Raw genomic sequence first — 20,667 nt, 5'->3', positions numbered from 1 at the left:
TTTGCCCAAACCCTCCGTCCTTGGAGCCTTCATCCAACCCGGAGATTTGAGGACAGGACCGCAGTGCAGGCGATGCCCCGGGCCGCTCGGTGCTTCTTGCCGGAAGAGCGCGCAGCCTGGAAGACACTGATTTGGAAGGGGTGTCGGGGTTGGAATAGAGACTGTGCGGGCTGGAGTCAGCTGGGAAGGGCTTTGGGCAGGAGAAGAGGTAGAAAATTATCATTTTCAAATGATAATTTGATGAGGTCTCAAAAAATCACAAAGGCCAGAAATTGCTTTCATTAGAGAGTCTGGAAACGAGCGAAATGTGGGATGCGAGGCAGGATGGACAGGCCTCGCTGCTGGGGCTGCAACCTGGGGAATGTGTAGCGAGTAACAGGAAAAATAAGATGTGGGTTTCATTGCGGGTTGCAAGCCTCCGAGTGGTTGGCCTCGTGATCGCACGTGTTTTGGGGCAGGATACATACCTCTGATGTGCAAGTGTGCGATCAGAGTTCGATTTTTCTGTTGAAACCTAATTTAAACGGCCTTGGGCCCTGTAAGGTCTCTACGGGGGCCTGGCCTTGTGCAGAACGCAAGTGGCAGCTGCAATCAGGGCTGAGCTGGGTTGCCCACGCTGTGCACAAGGCACAAAGGCGTCATCTGGGCCAGCAGGGGCTCCGGCTGCAAGGTTCCTCTGACCACAGTAGCTCCCAGGATTACTTAGGTCAAAAGGGACTACAGACCAGTTGACCAGTTAGGATTTAAAACTTTCCTGTGATGTTTTCTATACTTTTCTTTTTTTATGTGTTCAGCTCGTAGAACATTCTATCTAAAGAGAAGATCTGAATATTGCTAAGCTGTTCCAGGGCTATCAATAGCTGTTTTGTTTTGCCAGTTGGCAGCTGTTCGTCCTTGTTTCCTTAGATTTGACTGTAAACATTCCAATCAATCCCAGAATTTTAAAAAAAGTGTTACAAATGGAAACACAGATTTAGGAACATGGAGGGAAAATTGGGGGGAATATGGTGTGTTTAATACCTGTTTTCTCCCAGTATGTTAGCAAAACGTCTGCCTTTTCCAATGAATTCTAGAAGTTAGTTAATGAGTGTTTTTAACTCGTACGTGTGGCAGGAAACTTATGTTTGTGTTCATTACTAATAATACTGTACTGGAACACAGTTTATTATTGGGGTTTGACTTTTTTCTCTAGTGTATTTCCAATGATATCATCCACCTTTTAAAAAAGACTGTCACGTCTCTTGTGTTGCATTAGAAGTGTTTGTAGAAAGTTCTGTGGTGGGTATGCTTTAATAATTGGGGAAATTTGTAAGAAGTAGTTCATTGAAATGCACTTAAAGAAATCTTGAGATTTAACTACAAGGAGGTCTATAATGGGAAAAAATGGAAACTGACAGCATTGTCTTCTCATTTCTGAAGATTATACATGGTTTAAAAAAAAATAATGGAAAGATAATGTTCCCTGGAAGACTCTGACCTAAAAACAACACTGTTGGGGGTGGGACATAGATGTCTGGCTCTTTCTCTCTCTTAGAATATTTGCCTCCGTGTTTAATGTGGATGATCTTTGTTTCTTTCTTGTTTATGAAATCTAAAGTTGGTCACTAACGTGTGTATTCCATAGCGATTTTTCTTTTTTAAGATTGGCACCTAAGCTGACATCTTCATCTTCATCTTTTTGTTTTTCTTCTTCTTCCCAAAGCCTTCCAGTACATAGTTGTATATTCTAGCTGTGGGTCCTTCTGGTTGTGCTATGTGGGACACTGACTCAGCATGGCTTGATGCGTGGTGCTAGGTCTGTGCCCAGGATCTGAACTGGTGAACCCGAGGCTGCCAAAGTGGAGCTCACGAACTTAACCACTCAGTCATGGGGCTGGCCCCCATAGTGATTTTTTTTAAAAAAGAAAATCTCTTAGGAAGGGTACTTCAGGTCCATATAATGAGATTTTTGGTTTTCCTTCCAACTTCCTTTGGTATCTGAAATGTTCAGTTCTCAGTATTTTCAAATTTTTATTTTTTTAAGGCTCCCTTAGATGGTGATATCAGTTCTAATAAGTGAGGATTGGCTCATTCCCAAAACTCTTGACAGAAACGACTGTGGCCCTGTCACCAGGGCAAAGGCCCGCCCCCCACAGCCGCTCTGGGGAGAATTAGCACTTGTCCTCAGTACACTTCCTTAATCTCTGCGGAATAACAGGCCCAGATAATCTACCGTTTTCATGTATGAATATCCATACATCTGGTGATGTTTGAAAAGAAAAAGCAAGTGGGAAAAAAAGGACATTCGGTTAACTTACAGCACCATCCAAGGCACACTGAAACAGGGCTCTAGTCTTAACTTGGTGTAGCACCTTCAACAGTTCTTTAGTTAATTTCTACGCTTCAGTTTCCAGAGAAAACCCAATAAATAGTACGATGGAAATTTGTAAACATAGATTTGTAAATATGTTTTACATATTTACAATATATAAGTAAATAAAATTATCTGTGGGGAAATAGGATTTTATAGACTGAAGGAATTTATGGATTTTGGGAAGCGTGTGGTTCTATATTTCCAAATATTGTATTTCAAATATTAATTGCTGTGTTCTAATGGTTCCCTATTGGTATAGAGACTAGTTATAGTTGTTAAGCTTCATTTTGTGCTGCAACATTAAGTATGTTGTTAGAATATGTTTATTAAGACCTTTCTTTGTGTCAATTTTAATTGACCTTTTAGTTTACCGCAGAAAGTAATACATATCCTATGTAGGAAATTAGAAAATTCAGACAATCAAAACTAAAATATGTCACATTCCCACCCCCTGGAGATCGTATGTGATGGCGATGTGTGCATGTGAAAGAGACAGATTCTTTAAAGCAAAATGAGGTCATACTATATATACTGTTTGGTAACCTGCTTTTTCTTCAGTCAAAATTTCTACTCGTTCATTTCAGTAAAAATTTATCTCATCTAATCCCAAATTATATTTACATTTTCCCAAGAGGACCCAAAAGTGTCCTTTAGCTGGTTTGCCCAAACGAATATCCAATCCAGAACCATGCCTGCCATCTCTGGTGGTTAATATTACTTAAATTTCTTAATTTAGCATGGTGCTCCTCCTTTTATTAAATCACATTGATTTGTCTCTCTCTGTCTCTTTTTTTTTGGCGAGGAAGATTAGCCGTGAGCTAACATCCACTGCCAATCTTCCTCTTTTTTTGTTGAGGAAGATTAGCCCTGAATTTGACATCCGTGCCAGTTTGCCTCTGTGTGGCCCTGAGCTAACATCTGTTGCCAATCTTCCTCTTTTAGTTTTTCTTCCCCAAAGCCCCAGTATGTAGTTTGCATATTCTAGTGTAAGTCCTTCTAGTTCTGCTCTGTGCGACCCCACCTCATCATGGCTTGATGACTGGTGTGTAGGTCTGTGCCCAGGACCCAAGCCATGAACCCTGGGCTGCCAAAGTGGAGTGTGCGAACTTAACCACTCATCCATGGGGCCGGCCCAATGAACCTGAATTTTTAAATGTCATTTGAAAGAAGGAGATGCTGCCTAATCTATTGAGATTTACAAATACTGATAAGACCCTTACCCTATCCTGGAATTGCCTGACATTAAAGAGAGTATTCAGGGGCTGGCCCGGTGGTGCAGTGGTTAAGTTCACACGTTCTGCTTCAGCAGCCCAGATCACCAGTTTGGATCCTGGGTGTGGACCTATGCACTGCTTGGCAAGCCATGCTGTGGCAGGCATCCCACTTATAAAGTAGAGGAAGACAGGCATGGATGTTAGCTCAGGGCCCGTCTTCCTCAGCAAAAAGAGGAGGATTGGCAGCAGATGTTAGCTCAGGGCTAATCTTCCTCAAAAAAAAAAAAAAAAAGTATTCCTTGGTCATGTTTTAAAAATGTTTACTTTTCTTGAATTGTAATCATTTTCTCCCTTGTCCCCCTCCCCTCTCTTTTTTTCTGTCAATAGTTGGACAGAGAGAATCTGAAGATGTGAGTGAAAGGGACTCAGATAAAGAGATGGCTGCTAACGCGGCGGTTGTCCAGGACATCACAAAGGATGGGCAGGAGGAAATGCCTGAAATGATGGAACAGATTCCTTCTTCAGAGAGTACTCTGGGGGAGCTGACACAAGCTGCTGAGTCCCAGGCTAATGATGTTGGATTTAAGAAGGTGTTCAAGTTTGTCGGCTTCAAGTTCACTGTGAAAAAGGATAAGGCCGAGAAGTCTGACAGTGTCCAGCTACTCACCGTCAAAAAAGATGAAGGCGAAGCTGCCGGAGGATCGGATGGGGCTGGTGACCACCCGGAGCCCAGCCGGGAGACCGGAGAAGCAACACCGAAGGAAAGCGAACTGAGACAGTCCACGGAGAAGCCTGAAGAGACTCTCAAACACGAGCAGAGCAGCCCGGAAATTCCTCTTCCGGCTGAGTCTGGTCCAGCAGCTGGGGAGGGCAAAGAGGAAGGAGAAGAGAAACGAGAAACAGAACCCACCAAATCTCCAGAGTCCCCGACCAGCCCGGTGGCCAGTGAAACAGCATCCCCCTTCAAGAAATTCTTCACTCAAGGGTGGGCTGGCTGGCGAAAAAAGACGAGTTTCAGGAAGCCTAAGGAGGAGGAGCTGGAAGCGTCAGAGAAGAAGAAGGAACAAGAGGCAGAAAAAGTAGACACAGAAGAGAATGGGAAGACAGAAGATGCTTCGGAGAAACTGGCTACTTCTGAACAACCCCACCTGCAGGAGCCCACAGAGGGCCCTAAAGACGCCGGATTGTTAACTGACTATGAAAAAGCGGCGGTGCCATCTGGCGATCAAGTGCAGGGACCTCCTGAAGAGAAAACTGCCCCTTTAGCCACAGAAATCTTTGATGAGAAAGTAGAGATTGTTGCAGAAGTCCATGTGAGCACTACAGAGAAGAAAACAGAGGAGCAGACAGCTGAGGCCGAGGAAAGAGGAGAGTCTTTGCTGCCTGAGAAATTGGTGGAAGCAGATGTGGAACTTGAGGCAGCTGAACCTGCTGAGGATCTGAAGGCCGAGGACACGTGTGCCCCCGGAGGGGAACAGACCAAGCCCAGCGAACTAAGTCTTCATGAAAAACCAGTGTCTACACAGCCCGAAGGCGTTGTAAGCGAGGCGGAAATGCTGTCGTCACAAGAGAGAATAAAGGTGCAAGGAAGTCCTCTAAAGAAACTGTTTACCAGCACTGGCTTAAAAAAGCTTTCTGGAAAGAAACAGAAAGGGAAAAGAGAAGATGAAGAGTCAGGGGAACACCCAGGTTCAGCAGACTCTCCAGATAGTACAGACGAGCAGAAGGGCGAGAGCTCTGCCTCGTCCCCTGAAGAGCCCGAGGAGATCACGTGTCTGGAGAAGGGCGTCGCCGATGTCCACCAGGATGCCGACGTCGAAGAAGGAACGACTTCGGACGGAGAAAAAAAGAGAGAGGGTGTTACTCCCTGGGCATCCTTCAAAAAGATGGTGACGCCCAAGAAACGTGTGCGGAGGCTTTCTGAAAGTGATAAAGAGGAGGAACTGGAGAAGATGAAGAGTGCCACCTTGTCGTCCACTGAGAGCGCCGCCTCGGAGATGCAGGAGGAAGGCAAAGGCAACGGAGAGGAGCAGAAGCCTGAAGAACCAAAGCGCAAGGTGGACACGTCGGTGTCCTGGGAAGCTCTAATTTGTGTGGGATCTTCCAAGAAAAGAGCAAGAAAAGCATCCTCTTCCGACGAGGAAGGAGGACCAAAAACAGTGGGAGGAGACAGCCAAAAGCCAGAAGAAACAGGAGCAGACACTGTGCCTGCTGGTTCCCAGGAGCACGATCAAGGGCCAGGAAGCTCCTCGCCTGAGCAGCCTGGGAGCCCCTCCGAAGGGGAGGGCGTTTCCACCTGGGAGTCATTTAAGAGATTAGTCACCGCCAGGAAAAAACCGAAGGCGAAACTGGAAGAGAGAAGTGAAGACTCTGGAACTGGGTCTGGTCTAGAACATTCCGCCTCGGATGTTGAACCCGGAAAAGAAGAGTCTTGGGTTTCCATTAAGAAGTTTATTCCTGGACGAAGGAAGAAAAGGGCAGATGGGAAGCAAGAACAAGCCACGACTGAAGATATGGGGCCAGCCGAGGTCAACGAAGATGATTCTGATGTCCCGGCTGTGGTACCTCTGTCTGAGTACGATGCAGTCGAAAGGGAAAAAATCGAAGCTCAGCAAGCCCAAAAAGAGGAGGCACCTGAGCCAAAGGCGGCTGTTCATGTGTCTGAGGAGCTCAGTAAGAGTCTGGTTCAAGCGGTGACCGTGGCTGTCGTCGACGGGACAAGGGCCGTCACCAGTATTGAGGAAAGGTCGCCTTCTTGGATATCTGCCTCTGTGACAGAACCTCTTGAACAAGCCGAAGATGATGCTGAAGCGCAAACTGGGGAGGTATTTGAAAGAGAAGTCATTGCCGAGGAAGCACCCATTGTTCCCAAAACTCTGCCTGAGGGCCAAGATGCCAGTGAGGTGGAGTTCACTTCTGAAGCTGTGACAGCTACCGAGGCATTTTGTGCTGAAGAAACAACAGAAGCTTCTGGTGCCGAAGAGACCACGGACATGGTCTCGGCTGTTTCCCAGTTAACTGAGTCTCCAGACACCACAGAGGAAGCGACACCAGTTCAGGAGGTGGAAGGCGGCATGCCAGACGCAGAAGACCAAGAGAGGCGAACTCAGGAGGTCCTGCAAGCCGTCGCAGAAAAAGTGAGAGAAGAATCTCAGCTGCCTGACGCCCGAAGGCCAGAAGACACCATGGAGACGACGCAGAGGGAAGAGTCAAAAACACCAGAGAAGGTGGAAGAAGCACAAGATTCTCAGGCAGTAGAAGTGAAGAAAGAGATGGACGTAGTGTTGAAAGAACACCTACAAGAAACTAAAACTGAGACTTTGATGCAAGATAAGGAGATTGCACAGCCCATCCAAGAAAGCTTGGAAAAAGTTCCTCAAGTCACGGGGAGTGTCGAGTCCAGTGAGCTCGTAACCACGTGTCAAGCTGAAACCTTGGTTGGGGTAAAATCAGAGATTATACCAGAACAGGCTGTTGCTCCAGACTCAGCTGAAACCCTTACAGACAGTGAGACCAATGGAAGCACCCCAGTGGCAGATTTTGAAGCTCTAAGTGTAACACAGCAAGACAAGGTCATGGAAATCCATGAAGATAAGGAGGTGGCATCTGGTACACAATCACAGGTCGGAGAAGATGAGGCAGTTCCTGAACCGAAAGAGATATCTCCAGTACCTTCTACTTTTCAGCCCCAGGAAGAAAATAAAGAACATTCAAAAATGGAAGACGTTCTAGAACACACGGATGAAGAGCTATCAGCAGAAACTGTACCCGTTCTTTCAAAGACTGAGGTGATTCAAGAGGCTGCCCGAGGTGCTGATGAGGAAACCAAAGACGTCCCATTTGTCGAAGGACTTGAGGTGTCTACAGACACGGAAATAACAACCAGTCAGAAAAAGATAACTGACGTTACCCTTAAAGACGAAGTTCCTGAAGAAGCTGAGTTGCAAAAGAAGGATGATATTGAAATCCAGAGTCAAGCTGAGTCTCTTCCAACCCCAGTAGAGAGTGAGATGGTCGTTCAAGAAGAAAAGGAGAAAATGGAAGCAAAGCCAACCCAAATGAGTGAAGAGAAACTTGAGCAAAAACCAGCTGTTCCCATGTCTGAAATGCTCAGTGAGCAACTAGTTCAGACAGTTCAGGTGACCGTCATAGATGGGGAAAAGGAAGTTGTCAGTTTTGAAGAAAGTTCGTCTTTGCTAGTTCAAGAGGAGGTGGCATGCACAGAAATTCAAGTTCAGAGCTCTGAGGCACCGTTAGCTCTAACAGTGGCAGCAGTGGAGGAGAAGGTCTTAGGAGAAACCGTCAAGATTTTAGCACAGGCTGAAACTTTGGAATCTGCAGACGCACATTTAGTACCAGAAGAAAAATCCTCTGAGAAAGATGAAGACTTGAGTGCTCAGCCGGGGGACGAGGCAGCACCCACAGGAACTGAGACTCAGGCAGAATCTACACCGGAAGTAATATCTGCCACCCCCGAGAGAGGCATCCATGCTGACCTGGAAGAAGATAAAACCACGTCGCAGAAACAGAAGCTCGATGAAGATGGTGAGCAGGTTGTCTGTCTGGAAGTCAGAAAGGTGGAAACAAGAGAGGCAGATTTAAAGGCTGAAAATGAGATTTCGAAACTTGAGACTGAGAGCGGTAAACTGGTGCAAAATGTAATTCAGACGGTCGTTGACCAGTTAGCCAGTGCAGAAGCAGCCGCCTCTGACTTCCAGACACAGGCTCAACCCGTAATAGCTGACAGCCAGGAAGCTGGGCAGAAAATTGAGGAAGGAGAGAGGGAACTTCAGGCCTCTGTGCAGGAGGAAACACCTACCATGGCAGCCGAAGAGGAGTCTGTGCTCACCACTGTGGAGCACACACATTCAGATGTTTCCACAGATGGGAAGGACGCTTCGGAAGAGACCACGACCTTTGAAGTAGAAAGCTCCAGGGTAAATGACCAGCAGCTTGAAGAGGTAACTGACCCATCAGAGGGAGACAGAGAAGCAACTGGAACAAAGTCTGTGCCGGAAGAAGATGATGGTGTCGGGTTAGGAGAAAGAACAGAGAAGTCACTGCTTGAATCCCAGGAAGATGGAAAGGGTGGCGCTGTTGATTACCCTGAGGACCAGAACGCGGCCCTGGAAGATGCTGAGGCCTCAGGAGGCTTAACCAGAGAGTCCTCGGATGCAAATGGACCAAAACTAAAAGAGAAGGAAGCTGGCCGGGAAGGAGAACTTCAGGAAGGAAAAGTGCACAGCGATTCAGAAAAAGAGAGCAAAACACAAACACAGGAGGAAACACAGAAACAAGAGAGAGAACCAGCAAAATCAGAACTTACAGAATCCTAAAACATCATGTAAGTAAGCTTCCAGGTCTTCTAAAAGTATTTTTCCCTCTTTTATGCCATTTGATGGCCAATTTGTTACAAGGGAAGCAGGAGTTCCAATAATTATGAATTTATGCAAAACCTTCAACTGGGGGAAATAGCCATCAACTAGACTAGGAGTCTAGGTTAGTTTCCCTTTTTTTCCTCATTGAAATGCCATTCAGTCTTCTTGGTGTCATGAAAATAACAACTTCATTTTACCGCCAATGTGACTGCTTTCAAAGAAAATAAAGGGAAATGTGTGTGCACAAGTGTGCGTTTGTGTGTGTGTTTGGCTCAAAGACATAAGCAGTATGTCGTGCTCGCGGAGCACCATACCAAGTTTATTGAATTTTTTATAACTAAAAGTCCAAAGGAAGTTTCAGTCATACTGCTTGAAATTTAGTTTATAGCTCTCTAGAAAAAATGGATTTTTTCCAGCAGTAGTAACAAGCATTTAAAAAATTTTCCAGTGCCTGGGACCAGCCTAACTGTGGGTGTGGGGCAACCACAGCCCTCAGCTCTGTGGCCACGCAGCATGATGTTTTCCGGACCCCCACCAGCTTGCTTTCTTACGGAATTAAATTATGCTCTTAACGGTTTCCAGTTACTGCAGCTCACTTTCTCAACTATTCTGTTAACTAAATGAGGGAGGGAAGGGAGATTTTATTTACTTTTGATTCTTGCTTCTTTTTATAGGTACATGGTGTATTTGCAAGACCAGAATGTGAAGACAAGTAGTAGAAGAAAAAGGAATGCTGCTGAGAAGACTGAAGACCGTGAGATTTCAGAACTCGGAGACCCGAAGAGCAGGCACGTCAGCTGATCTCGTGTCTCGAACCCCCGACAATCCTGAGGCTGCATCAGGAGCGAGAGCCATTTAGCATTTCCTCTTTTCAAGACCACCCTGTTAATGTCCCTTGATACAATATAATGTTTCTGATTTAACATCCTAAATTCTTAACCTGGAACTGGACGTGGCAACACCTGGTCCTACTTCGCAAACTGGAGCATCATTCTTTATGTATTTATATGTATGTTTTAAGTACTCCTCCTTCTGTATCTATTGTATATTTTTTCTGAATGTTTCAGGCAGTGTGCAGTGTAGTATACATTTCCTTTGTATCACACACTATATGATGGGGCGTGCCGCCATGGGGAAGCCTTAAGCCTCAGTTATACCCTGTGAAAACAGAGCTTCCTAGAAACAACATTCCTGACCAGAAGCTACAATTCTTATTTTAAAAATTCACTAAGGACTAGGTCCATGTTTAGTATTACTCTGAAATTGGTCACTTTCTATTATGCACAGTGTGCTAAAAATAAAAAGCTTTTTTTTTTTTTTGAAACACACAGAATGTTCCATTGTTACTGTGAAATTTTCCTTTCTAGCCCAGTGGAGGTTGGAAGGAAGCTTTTTCCAGTAATGGATTAACTTTAAGTCTTTTCTCCTACTGTCATGGTTGTTGGGACAGGTGAGTGTGCTTAGTCCTGAGGCCGAGCGGTGAAATGTTTCTCATGTTATCAAAAGAATTGACTGTTTTAAGTTTTTGATTCTACTCTCACATGCTGGACCCCGTTCACGCACAGCATAAAAGAAGTCAGGCTCTTCACAGATGGTATTTTGCTAGATGCTGGATTGTCTGTGCCATATTTGTGCCCACTCTTCTAAGAACAATGTTGCAGTCTGTTCATTTGGATAAATTGTGATTTGACAACTGATTTAAATAAAATATTTGCTTCATTTAGATTTGCTGGTTTTATTAGATATGAGGAAGCCTGGGGATGTATGTTTACTGCAATCTAAAAGCAGATAAGCTAGAACTTTCCAATGTAGTCGCTAGATGATGTCACCACTTCACACCACATTGAGCTGATGTTCAGAGGAAGTCATGGCAGAGGCAGCTGCTGAAATTAACCAGAGCTTCTCAGAGTGACAGCACTGATGCAATGCTACCATCTGGTGGCATCTTTTCTGAAAAGGTCAATTTTCTGTGTTAATATTTGTTAATGACAAATGTCTCTAGAAAGAAATTTTAAGAAGGCTTCATAGTAAAAATGCCTTGCCTTACAGATGATCTTGGCAAATTTTTTAAATGTCCAAATGATTTATGATTCATGCTAATATAGAAAGGATTCTGTCAGACAATTGCCACACAAAGAGCAGTCACCTGAAGTTCCACTTTTTTGCATGTGGAACTAGCCTGGCATATATGCTGCTTTAATTTTACTCAAATTTTGATGGCCCATTAACGATTTTAAAGCATAACATTCTAGAAAGACTAGAATAGTCTTTTAACAGAAAGAAGATTTGCTGTTAAAACTGGAAAATAATTTCTCTTACACCAACAAACGCAACTACAATAAAAAAAAATTGGCCATATTAGAAAGACATCTCGTGAGGCTGGCCTGGTGGCACAGTGGTTAAGTGCGCACGTTCCGCTTCGGTGGGCCGGTGTTTGCCAGTTCAGATCCTAGGTGCGGACATGGCACTGCTTGGCAAGCCGTGCTGTGGCAGGCGTCCCACATAAAAAGTGGAGGAAGATGGGCACAGATGTTAGCTCCGGGCCAGTCTTCCTCAGCAAAAAGGAGGATTGGTAGCAGATGTGAGCTCAGGGCTAATCTTCCTCAAAACAAAACAAACATCTCTTGATCACAGTGTATGGCCTTGTGGTTGGAAAACATGTAATATCATTTTAGGAGTTATTCATATATATAAACTAGCCACCTGTGCTTAATGATTAAAATTTTTTAAACTCCAAATTAAAAAACCTCTTTGATCTAAATATCTTTCTTTAGCCAACTTTGAACTTAAAAAAAGATCCACGTGCTGGTGTCAGTTTTTGAAGATTGACTAAAAGGTGTTGGAGATGACAGCAATTTGTTAAGGAGTTTATGGTAGTTTCAAATGTTGACTGACTTCCTCTCTATGGTAGGAAGAAACTGTGCTATTTTGAACAGATTGAAGATTTGGGTAGTTTTGTGTTTTGGGTTTTTTTTGGTTTCAATTCCATCCTGCCACTTCACCCCATCCATATTTGGCCTTCTCATACCATGTGTGGCCAGGTCATTCTGGCCATCACGGCTGGTTTTCTGGTGGTAGTTGCTTCACGACTGTGCTTTTCGGTACCAATATCCGGATCTGCCCTGGAGTCCTGCTGTGCAAACTCTATTCCTATGTCCGTTAAGCAACACTGTTTTATTAGCAAGAGCAATGCTATTAACAGTAGCTGAAAGACAATTCTGTGTTATAGTTCTAAAGCTGCTGTTAATTTATGAAGTATGTAATAATCCAATGTATACTGCCGAAGTTGGAGCAAGTGCCTCAATTTTGCTGTTTTCAGCATTTCTATGGAGCCATGTACAATAGAACACAATGCAAGACTTGTAAACTCTCGCCACTTCTTGTAATTGAGGAATATAACATGTTCGCCTCCGGGTCGTTTTGCTGACGGTACACGTGAGTTGCCTCTCTGTCCACAGATGCTTTGTTCCGATATTTTCCCTCCATGTTCGGAGCTACAGATAGGCAAGGGCTGGAAATTCTGGCTTTCGGTGTAAGCTTCAAGTTTAGCAATTTCCTTGAATCTGAGACAATATTAGGTTACTAGTTCTGTTTGGGAGCAAATTTTCATTTATCTAAATAAATGCAACCTAGTTAAATGCCATGGATTTCCTTTACGTAATTTCACCAGTTTTGACTCGTTTTCTCTTGACTCTTGTGCTATTCATGACACGTTCAACTTCTACTTAAAACTGCTTAGCCATCTTTTGTGACGCTGTCCACAGAGCATTGTGGGAGTTTGGAATGTATCCGGGATACGTGTGAAAGCAGAAAAATCTCTGTCGGTGATTCTTAACCTTTTTGGGTCTGGGCCCCTTTGACTAGAATCTCATTAAGCGTCTGTCCAACCTCCAGCTCCCAAAAGTGAACACAGTTTTGTGTACAGTTGTTGGATAATTGCACAGACCTTCTCTGAAATCCCAACCAATAATCAGGACCAGAGTTAGAGACCCCTTATCTAACTCCGCAAGAAGGAAATGGATACGGTCCAAGGATTCCCAGGCACTAAGAGGTTGGAACCTCAACACAACCAATGTCACGGAACCTCAAGTCTACACGACTATTCATTTTGATTGTGATTCTGAAAACGGATCTGCTGGGCAGCGTGGCACAATTCTTGTGCAAATGCAAGTTTCAACTCCACCAAATTCCTTACCATCTCCAGCCCGTATCACCGCAAGTAGGAAAATGACCCAGGGTCTACTTTTTTACATGAGGAAGTTGAGATTTAGATCACCGGCTTTTAAGTGATAACAGGTTTTGGCTCAGGTGACCAGGACTTGGTGGTGAAGATAATTATGACTTTTTTTAGAGTGGCGTACAGTTCGGAACGAGGTATTCTCGTAACTTTGCGTGTTCTTCCATTGCTTGTTGACATTAAAAATGTTGACACGAGAAGTATTTACCTAACCTCTTCAGAGAAGCTTTGCGATAACACTCATGTTTGGAGACGAGGTAGAATGTCACTTCCTAAATGAAAAAGGTAGGACCCAGTGTAGCATTCTCCCACAGCAGGATGTTGAGTGCTAAAGCCCAGCTTTAACTCAAGCCCATGCTTTTCCTTCTATTTGTTCAAATTATCTCAAACAACTTGGTATAATCAAGGAGCACAGAGCCAATGCTATAAATTAGGCTAATTTAAAACCCACGTTGTGCTTGATCCTACTTATTCCTGGTCGCCTCAGGAGCTCACCTAATACCGGGAAAAGCAGGTGGGGTTGCCTCTAGAACTTGAAACAGAACACAATTAGGCTTCTTTCTAAAGAGTTTACAGAAATGATACTGCAGAGTTGGCCAGTGAGCCATTTTAAGGAGTGCGGTTTATCTTACGAAGTCATTAAAATAGTCGAGCAGGGAAGTGATGCTCTCCTTCTGTGTTAGTGATCCCCAAGGCAGTCTTGGGGGTTATGACTCTGTCCCACCCTTCTCCCTTGTAGCTTTTTGTGATCACTATAGCCAGGGTGTTACTGGAACTTAATGAGTTGGGGCCCCAGATGCTTAAGATCCCACAAAGTTTAGGCTAGCCCTTTTTAAGAAAGGAGTTTCTACCTCAAATGCCAGTGGTTTTAGACAGTTGCTTCTGGCTTCTAGAGAATTAAAGGCTGGAGGTTGGGAGGGACTAGCTAACGTTATAATAACCCAGGCAAGAGCTGATAATGGTCTCTAATAAAGTAGTGGCTGTTTGGTTGGAAAGATGTGGGTGAGATCAAGAGATATTAGGAGGTAGAATTAACAAGTTGCGATACCCAATTGTCTGTCATGGGAACAGGGTTGGGTGAAGAATGAAGTTTCTGGATTGCCAACCTGGGTATGGAGCCACATCCTGACATGGATGGGGCGGAAGAGTAATACTAGTTTTGAAAATGTTGCGAGACCTATGAGGTCTACAGGGGTAAATGCAGAATTGTCAGCTGGATATATGGGTCTTCTAAACAGGACAAAGAGGCAGCAGTGGGTCTCTGGTCCTCTCTGTGTCCTTGGAGACGCGGAGGGAAAAATAACCTACACAAGTCTGTGCAACATTTCCTAAGATCTCATGCACAAACTTTGGTGACTAAGAAAGCTGAGGCTGTTGGGGCCACTCACCCTGTCACAGCAGTTTCCTCATTTCTGAATGCATAACTAACTACTTCCCAAGATTTCCCTCTTGTGAAAACGCTTTATAACCTAGAAAGCAAAATGCCCCCATAATGCGTGACCATTAGGAATTAGAAGAGAGGGAGAGACTTTAATAAAACTGGTCACCAGCCGCAATGTTGCGACTGCTGATGGCTGCTGTGTCCTTGGATATTTTGGTAGATCCAGAAGAATGATACTGGTCTTCCTGAAATATCATAAATATACAACTTATTTAGACATGCTCTTTTTTAAGGATGAAACATCCACTTTGTGTCGTGTGCCTTTCTTTTCTTTCCTCCTCTTCCTGTGGCCTTTTCATCATTTATGGCCTGCTGGCACGTCTCCCCAGGGAGACTTGAAGCGGGTGGGGGTGCAACATGGGGTGGGGGACTCTGGTTGGGAGGAAGCCAAACCTGCAGTCTCTTCAGGGTCCTTCCCAGGGTTGCCCTGGCCATGTATCGGTTCTCTCTGGCTGGCTGCCGTGTGACCTTTGTCTGCTGACAGGCATCTCTACCTAACTAGAAAGATAAAAGAATTCTTTAGTCCATTTTCTTTTGCTAACAAAAAATTTATAGAAACAAATTTAAACAACTAATGGCTAGGAAAGGTTTCCTGGGCAGTGTCCTGGTAGCTGAAAGGGCCCCGAATCGGCAGACCTGGGCTCTGTAATTAACGGGATGTCGTTGGATGATCTTGGCCAATTCCCTGACGCCATTTTGTTTCCTCATCTGGATCCTTGCCTCTCATACAGTAGAAGGGTCGTCTAGGTGGCTTCCTCAAAAACTCCTTAGGGCATTTTGTTACTTTGGCTACATTCTTTTCTGAGCTTGCACATTACAAAGGCCATTAGATGAGAACAGAGAGGATTGGAATAAATCCCGGGGCCCCTCAAACACGCACTTCTTCCAAGGGCTCCTGCGCTAGTTCCTCTGCACTGTCTCATTCTTTGCTTCAAAGAAAGTATCCTGGAAGTGGCGCAGATTGCTTTCTGGCCCTTTATTAGCTCCCCTGGCTATTTTAATTCTGAGAAGAAAGCAGACCCAAGAAAGGACAGCAATACTATAGCAGAAATTACACAGTAGTGCTGTGGTTCTGAAAATGCGGCTACTGGCAGCAGCAGCAGCAGCAGCATCGTTTGGGAACCCAGTTGAAATGCAGATTATTGGGCCCCACCCAGGACCAAATGAGTCAGACCCTCGGGGGGCGGGCCTGCCATTTGTTTTATCAAGCCATCCAGGAGATGCTGATGTGCTGAAGTTTTAAGACCACTGTAGTAATATACAAAACGGATTGAAGTTAATTGCCGCAACAGCAAAACAAACAGGTTAACAGGTGAAAAAGCTTTACCCTTCCAGTTGTTTCTAGCCCATAGAAATGTTTGCTCATTTGGGAAAACATCATTTGAGCCACATAGGGGTTTGAATCCTGGCTGTCTCTCTTTGGCTGGGTAACCTAAGAAAAGTTACGTCTCTGGGCCTCAGTTTCCCCATCTGTAAAAACAGGACACGTGTCTGACAGGAGTGTCAGGAAGAGTAAAGATAAGCACGTAGCATGTGGACACCCAATACGGGGTCTCCCCGTTTCCCCATGCAGCCCTTCAGGTGACAATGCGTTCTTCACAAGGAGCCATCGTCACAGCAACCAGGGACTTCAAGCAGGGCTGCTTCTGTCCATTTTCCAGAAAACAGCACAAGCTTGAGTTAAGAATTTAGTAACCATCCTTTGTGTCCAAAAATATTTTGATTTGCCTGAAGAGATTGAAAGCACCAGAATATCATTTCCTCCTGGTCCATTTTTTTTACACTAAAGATTCTCAGGCTAATTTTTATTTTATTGAGAGAGCTGTTAACAGTTTACTCGCTATTCTTCTGATTGTTTAAGAAGCGAGTTCTAGAAAAGGCAGATTAATTGATTGTATCTTGAGATAATTAATTTTTTATTTGCTTAAAGATTTCTAAGCCTAAATCTTGCTTACCTGCAAATGATGTTTAGCAATAATTTGTTCTAGACCAACATGGAAGACTAAAACAAAGCAAAATGCAATTTAGCTATTTTGAGGGTTCTGAAAATTGTCATAAAAATGCAAAGTCAACCTGAAGAACAAGTCACATTCTATTACAATTAACTACATGCCCCATACAAATAATTTCTCTTAGAATTCATTCCTAGTGACTTAGTGACAAGGGTTCCCCCTCTCCCATCATTATGGGAGGTACCATGCACCTGCCATCCTCTCCAACCAGCCTTCTAAGTGCCTAATCTTTTTGAACACTGCCATTCGGTGTTTTACCTGAAATGTGTGAATGAAGTCCATTTTGAACGGAAGGGTTCATTTTGAATGCCTCAGCTCTCCCTTTCTTGTAGGGTGAAATTACAAAAAACAGTAGTGGCTAGTTCCTATAATCTTAACAAGGAGAAGGTTTGGGGTCCACTCTATTCTCCATTCTTACAGCACTATCCAAAGCTACCTTGTTTATTTTCAGCTTTATTGAAGAATAATTGACAAATATGTTTTAATGGAATGCGTTCTTCCCATGAAAACCGTATTTCCTACGGCAAAATAAAATCCTACAGTACTTTACAAATCTACTTTTTAAGCCACATCTGTTGAATGATGGAGAGCTGCTGCTCTCTGTTGTTGTCCTTCTACTTATCTCCTTTGCTCTTGGTTTTGTAGCCCCTTTCCTTTTTTTGATTTTTCAGGAATGAGGGTTTTCCTGAGCATTTCTTGAAGAGGAGGTTTGGTGGCAATGAACTCCCTTAATTTTCGTTTATCTGGGAAAGTTTTTATTTCTCCATCATATTTGAAGGATATTTTCGCTGGGTAGAGAATTCTCGGCTGCAGATTTTTGTCCTTCAGATTATTGAATATATCATTCCACTCTCTTCTAGCCTGTAAAGTTTCTGCTGAGAAATCTGCTGAAAGCCTGATGGGGGTTCCTTTGTAGGTTAATTTCTTCTGCCTGGCTGCCCTTAGTATTCTCTCCTTGTCGTTGACTTTTGCTAGCTTCACTACTATATGTCTTGGGGTTGGTCTATTTGCATTGATAAAGTTTGGAGATCTATTGGCTTCTGTCACATGAAGTTCCATCTCTCTCCCCAGGTTTGGGAAGTTCTCAGCCATTATTTCTTTCAATAGGCTTCCTGCCCCCTTCTCCCTCTCTTCTCCCTCTGCTATACCTATAATCATTAGGTTGCATCTCCTAATTGCGTCAGATAATTCTTGGAGAGTTTCTTCATTTCTTTTTAGTCTTAGCTCTCTCTCCTCCTCTGCCTGCAGCATTTCTATATTCCTATCTTCCAAATTGCTAATTCTTTCCTCCATATTATCGGCCCTACTGTTCAGTGCGTCTAGATTTTTCTTAATCTCCTCTATTGTGTTCTTCATTTCCAGTATTTCTGTTTGGTTCTTCTTTATAGTGTCAAACTCTTTTGTGACATAGCTCCTGAACTCGTTGAGTTGTCTATCTGAATTCTCTTTTAACTCATTGAGTTTTTTAATGATGGCTGTTTTGAAGTCATCATCATTTAGGTTGTATATTTCATTGTCTTTGGGATTGTTTTCTGTGTGTTTGTCATTTTCCTTCTGTTCTGGAGATTTAATATATTTTTTCATATTGCTTGATGGTGTAGATTTGTGCCTCCACATAGAGATAGAGTTTAGTTACTGCTTCCACTTGTTTCTACTGGTGTGGTGGGGGGACAGCTGTTTATACTGCTCCAACCAGGGACCCTATCAGCTGTTGCTAACTGGGCCTGGGCCCCTCCTCGCAGTCACAGTGATCCTGTGGGTTCCCTCTTCAGCTGTGGAGGCCGTCACAGGGGTGCTTCAGACTGCTGGTGCCTACTGTTGCAGACCACCTAGACGTGCTCCCTCCTTGGGGTCTGCAGCGGTGTTATGGGCTTTCCCAGCAGCCAGGGGCAGGATCACTTATATTTGTAGGTCTGTCACTGTTGGCACCCACAAAATCTCCCTTGTCCACTATGGGTCACAGCAGAGCTATGGGCATTTTCTACAGTCTGTGGTTAGCTCACCTAGCTATGCTACTTTTGTCCCAGGGTCTTCCAGCCTTGTGGTTGCCGGATGGGTGCTCTCTACTAGTGCTGTGCGGAGGCTATCGCTGAGGCTTCTCTGAGACTGTAGAGTTTCCCCCTGGGCCACAGAGCCGGGTCGCTGGAACTCCACCCAGCCGCAGTCCTCTCCCCTAGGATCTCGGGGAGCCCATTGCCCTGTCTGGGGGATAGCCGGATACCTTGAGTTCAGTGGCAGCTGGTCAGCTGCTGCCCTGCCTGGGATTCTCCTCTTTGGGACCCTCCCGGCATCGTGGAGGCTGGGCGGGGCCTCTCCAATAATGGCAGGCAAAGACCCTGCCTGCTGCCCGCTCGGGACTTCAGAGTTTCTCCCCCAGGCCGCGTAGCCGGCTGCTGGAGCTCCACCCAGCCCCGGTCCTCTCCCAGGAGATCTCCGGTAGTCCCAAGCCCCTCCCGGGCGAAAGCCCAGTCAGAGGAGCCAGCGGCGGCAGCTGGCGGCCGACGCGCCATTTGGGATTCTCTCCAGGAGCCCCCAGGTGTTGTGGATGCTGGGCGGGTAAACCCTCTCCGCTAATGGTGGGTAGGGGTTTTCCCCACCGCCTCTGGTATGTAACTCTGGAGCTTCCCTCTGGGCTCAGGTGTAATTGCGGGGGGCTTAGGTAGGGCTCTGTTCACCTGTTTCCACCATTGCTCCTCTGGTGTGTGCTCCCTCCTGCCCTTGGCGTGCAGCGATGTTCTGGGGGCGTCCGCTGGAAGAAAGCTGCCCGCAGGCTCTAGGCTGTTCGGGGGTCGGGGTCGGAGAGTTTTCACCTATCTCCACCTCCTCCTGGAGGGAAGTCCGTCTGCCTTCCAATGTATAGCAGTGTGGGTCTCTCCGACGTCCTGAGATGCTATATAGATATCCTTTGTCAAGCGATGAATGTCCAATTAGTTGTAGATTTGAAGGGGGAGAGACAAAGAAGTCTGCTCATGCCGCCATCTTGGATCTTCTCCCCCACATCTGTTGAATGAGTGACTCATTTTTTGTTTTCCCTATGAAAGGAAAAGTAATAGAACCAGCGGTGTTAATAGGGGCTAGAACTTGGAGAATGATCCCTCAAATTAATTCTGAAGCTTACGTCTTCAGGTTGCTCATGCCATCAGCTGAAATTTCCAAAGCTTATTGAAACTGGTACCATCAAAAACTCAGAATAAACTTAAATTTATAACCTCTTGGGATTATGTAGGCATGGAGCATTCCAGGGTAGGGTGGGTGGGCTTCCCTGTCTGTCCCCAGCTCTTTATTTTGGGAGGGAACTGGCCTTGTTGGGGTCTGTCACAGTGGAGGTGGTGGCCATAAGCTGGTGCTAAGACCCCTGCACCCCACATAAAATGAGGAGGTGAACACGTCAGCCCCTCCTTCTCCACCAAGTTGTGGGAGCTCACCTCTCTCCCTTCCTCAACCAAGGACCTGTGATTCCCATGACTTTCTGGTCTTCAGAACCCTTTGGCTGCACCTCCTGTCCCTTCAAGGTTGCCTGGGGGTGATGAGAAAGGCTATGTAGGATCACCCAGATTTCCCCTTTCACAGATATTCAGAGACGTCAACTTGGCACAACACTCTCATTTAAGTTGGGAGGTGTGAATATAGTTTAAAAAGCAAAAGATGAAACCAGTGGAAACCTCTCAATATTTAATAATCTAGGTTCATATAGCATGAATGTGTGTCATCTTTGGGCAAACGCCTCTTGGCCTCTTTCCCTTCTTGTAAAAGAAAGTTGGATAAGACCTTCTCTAGACCCATTCCTAGTCAAACGCAGACTGTAGCATCTTCATATGGAGTTTACTCATTTGATTCTCACCATCTTATGCCCCAATGCAGTTATCAAGGTCTTCATTTTGAAAAGGTGGAAAATGCCACTCAGGGGAATTGCCCAAAGTTCTGCAGACAGAAAGAGGAGATCCAGTGAGAAAGCGACGCCTTGGTGATGCTTTCTACTTCCCCATCCTGCATCTTTTTGGGTAGACCAAGTAATACACAGACAAAATCATA

The 20,667-nt window shown here is 44.9% G+C and overlaps 1 protein-coding gene across 5 annotated transcripts in view; it reads left to right on the top strand.

The window, feature by feature from the left end:
• AKAP12 (A-kinase anchoring protein 12) overlaps positions 1–10,668 on the top strand; it is an 87,321-nt gene extending 76,653 nt beyond the window's left edge. For all 5 annotated transcript variants that reach the window (XM_070603217.1, XM_070603216.1, XM_008517000.2 and 2 more), the window contains 2 exons: positions 3,955–8,911; positions 9,620–10,668. In XM_070603217.1, the coding sequence (XP_070459318.1) occupies positions 3,955–8,903 (4,949 nt within the window). In that variant the 3' untranslated portion in view covers positions 8,904–8,911; positions 9,620–10,668. The remainder of the gene's footprint in view (positions 1–3,954; positions 8,912–9,619) is intronic.
• The last annotated feature ends 9,999 nt before the right edge of the window (positions 10,669–20,667 follow it).

Source organism: Equus przewalskii, chromosome 32, assembly GCF_037783145.1.
Source record: "Equus przewalskii isolate Varuska chromosome 32, EquPr2, whole genome shotgun sequence".
In the NCBI taxonomy this organism is placed as follows: domain Eukaryota; kingdom Metazoa; phylum Chordata; class Mammalia; order Perissodactyla; family Equidae; genus Equus; species Equus przewalskii.
The sequence above is the reverse complement of the archived record's forward strand: the minus strand, read 5'-3'. Positions and strand labels throughout refer to the sequence as shown.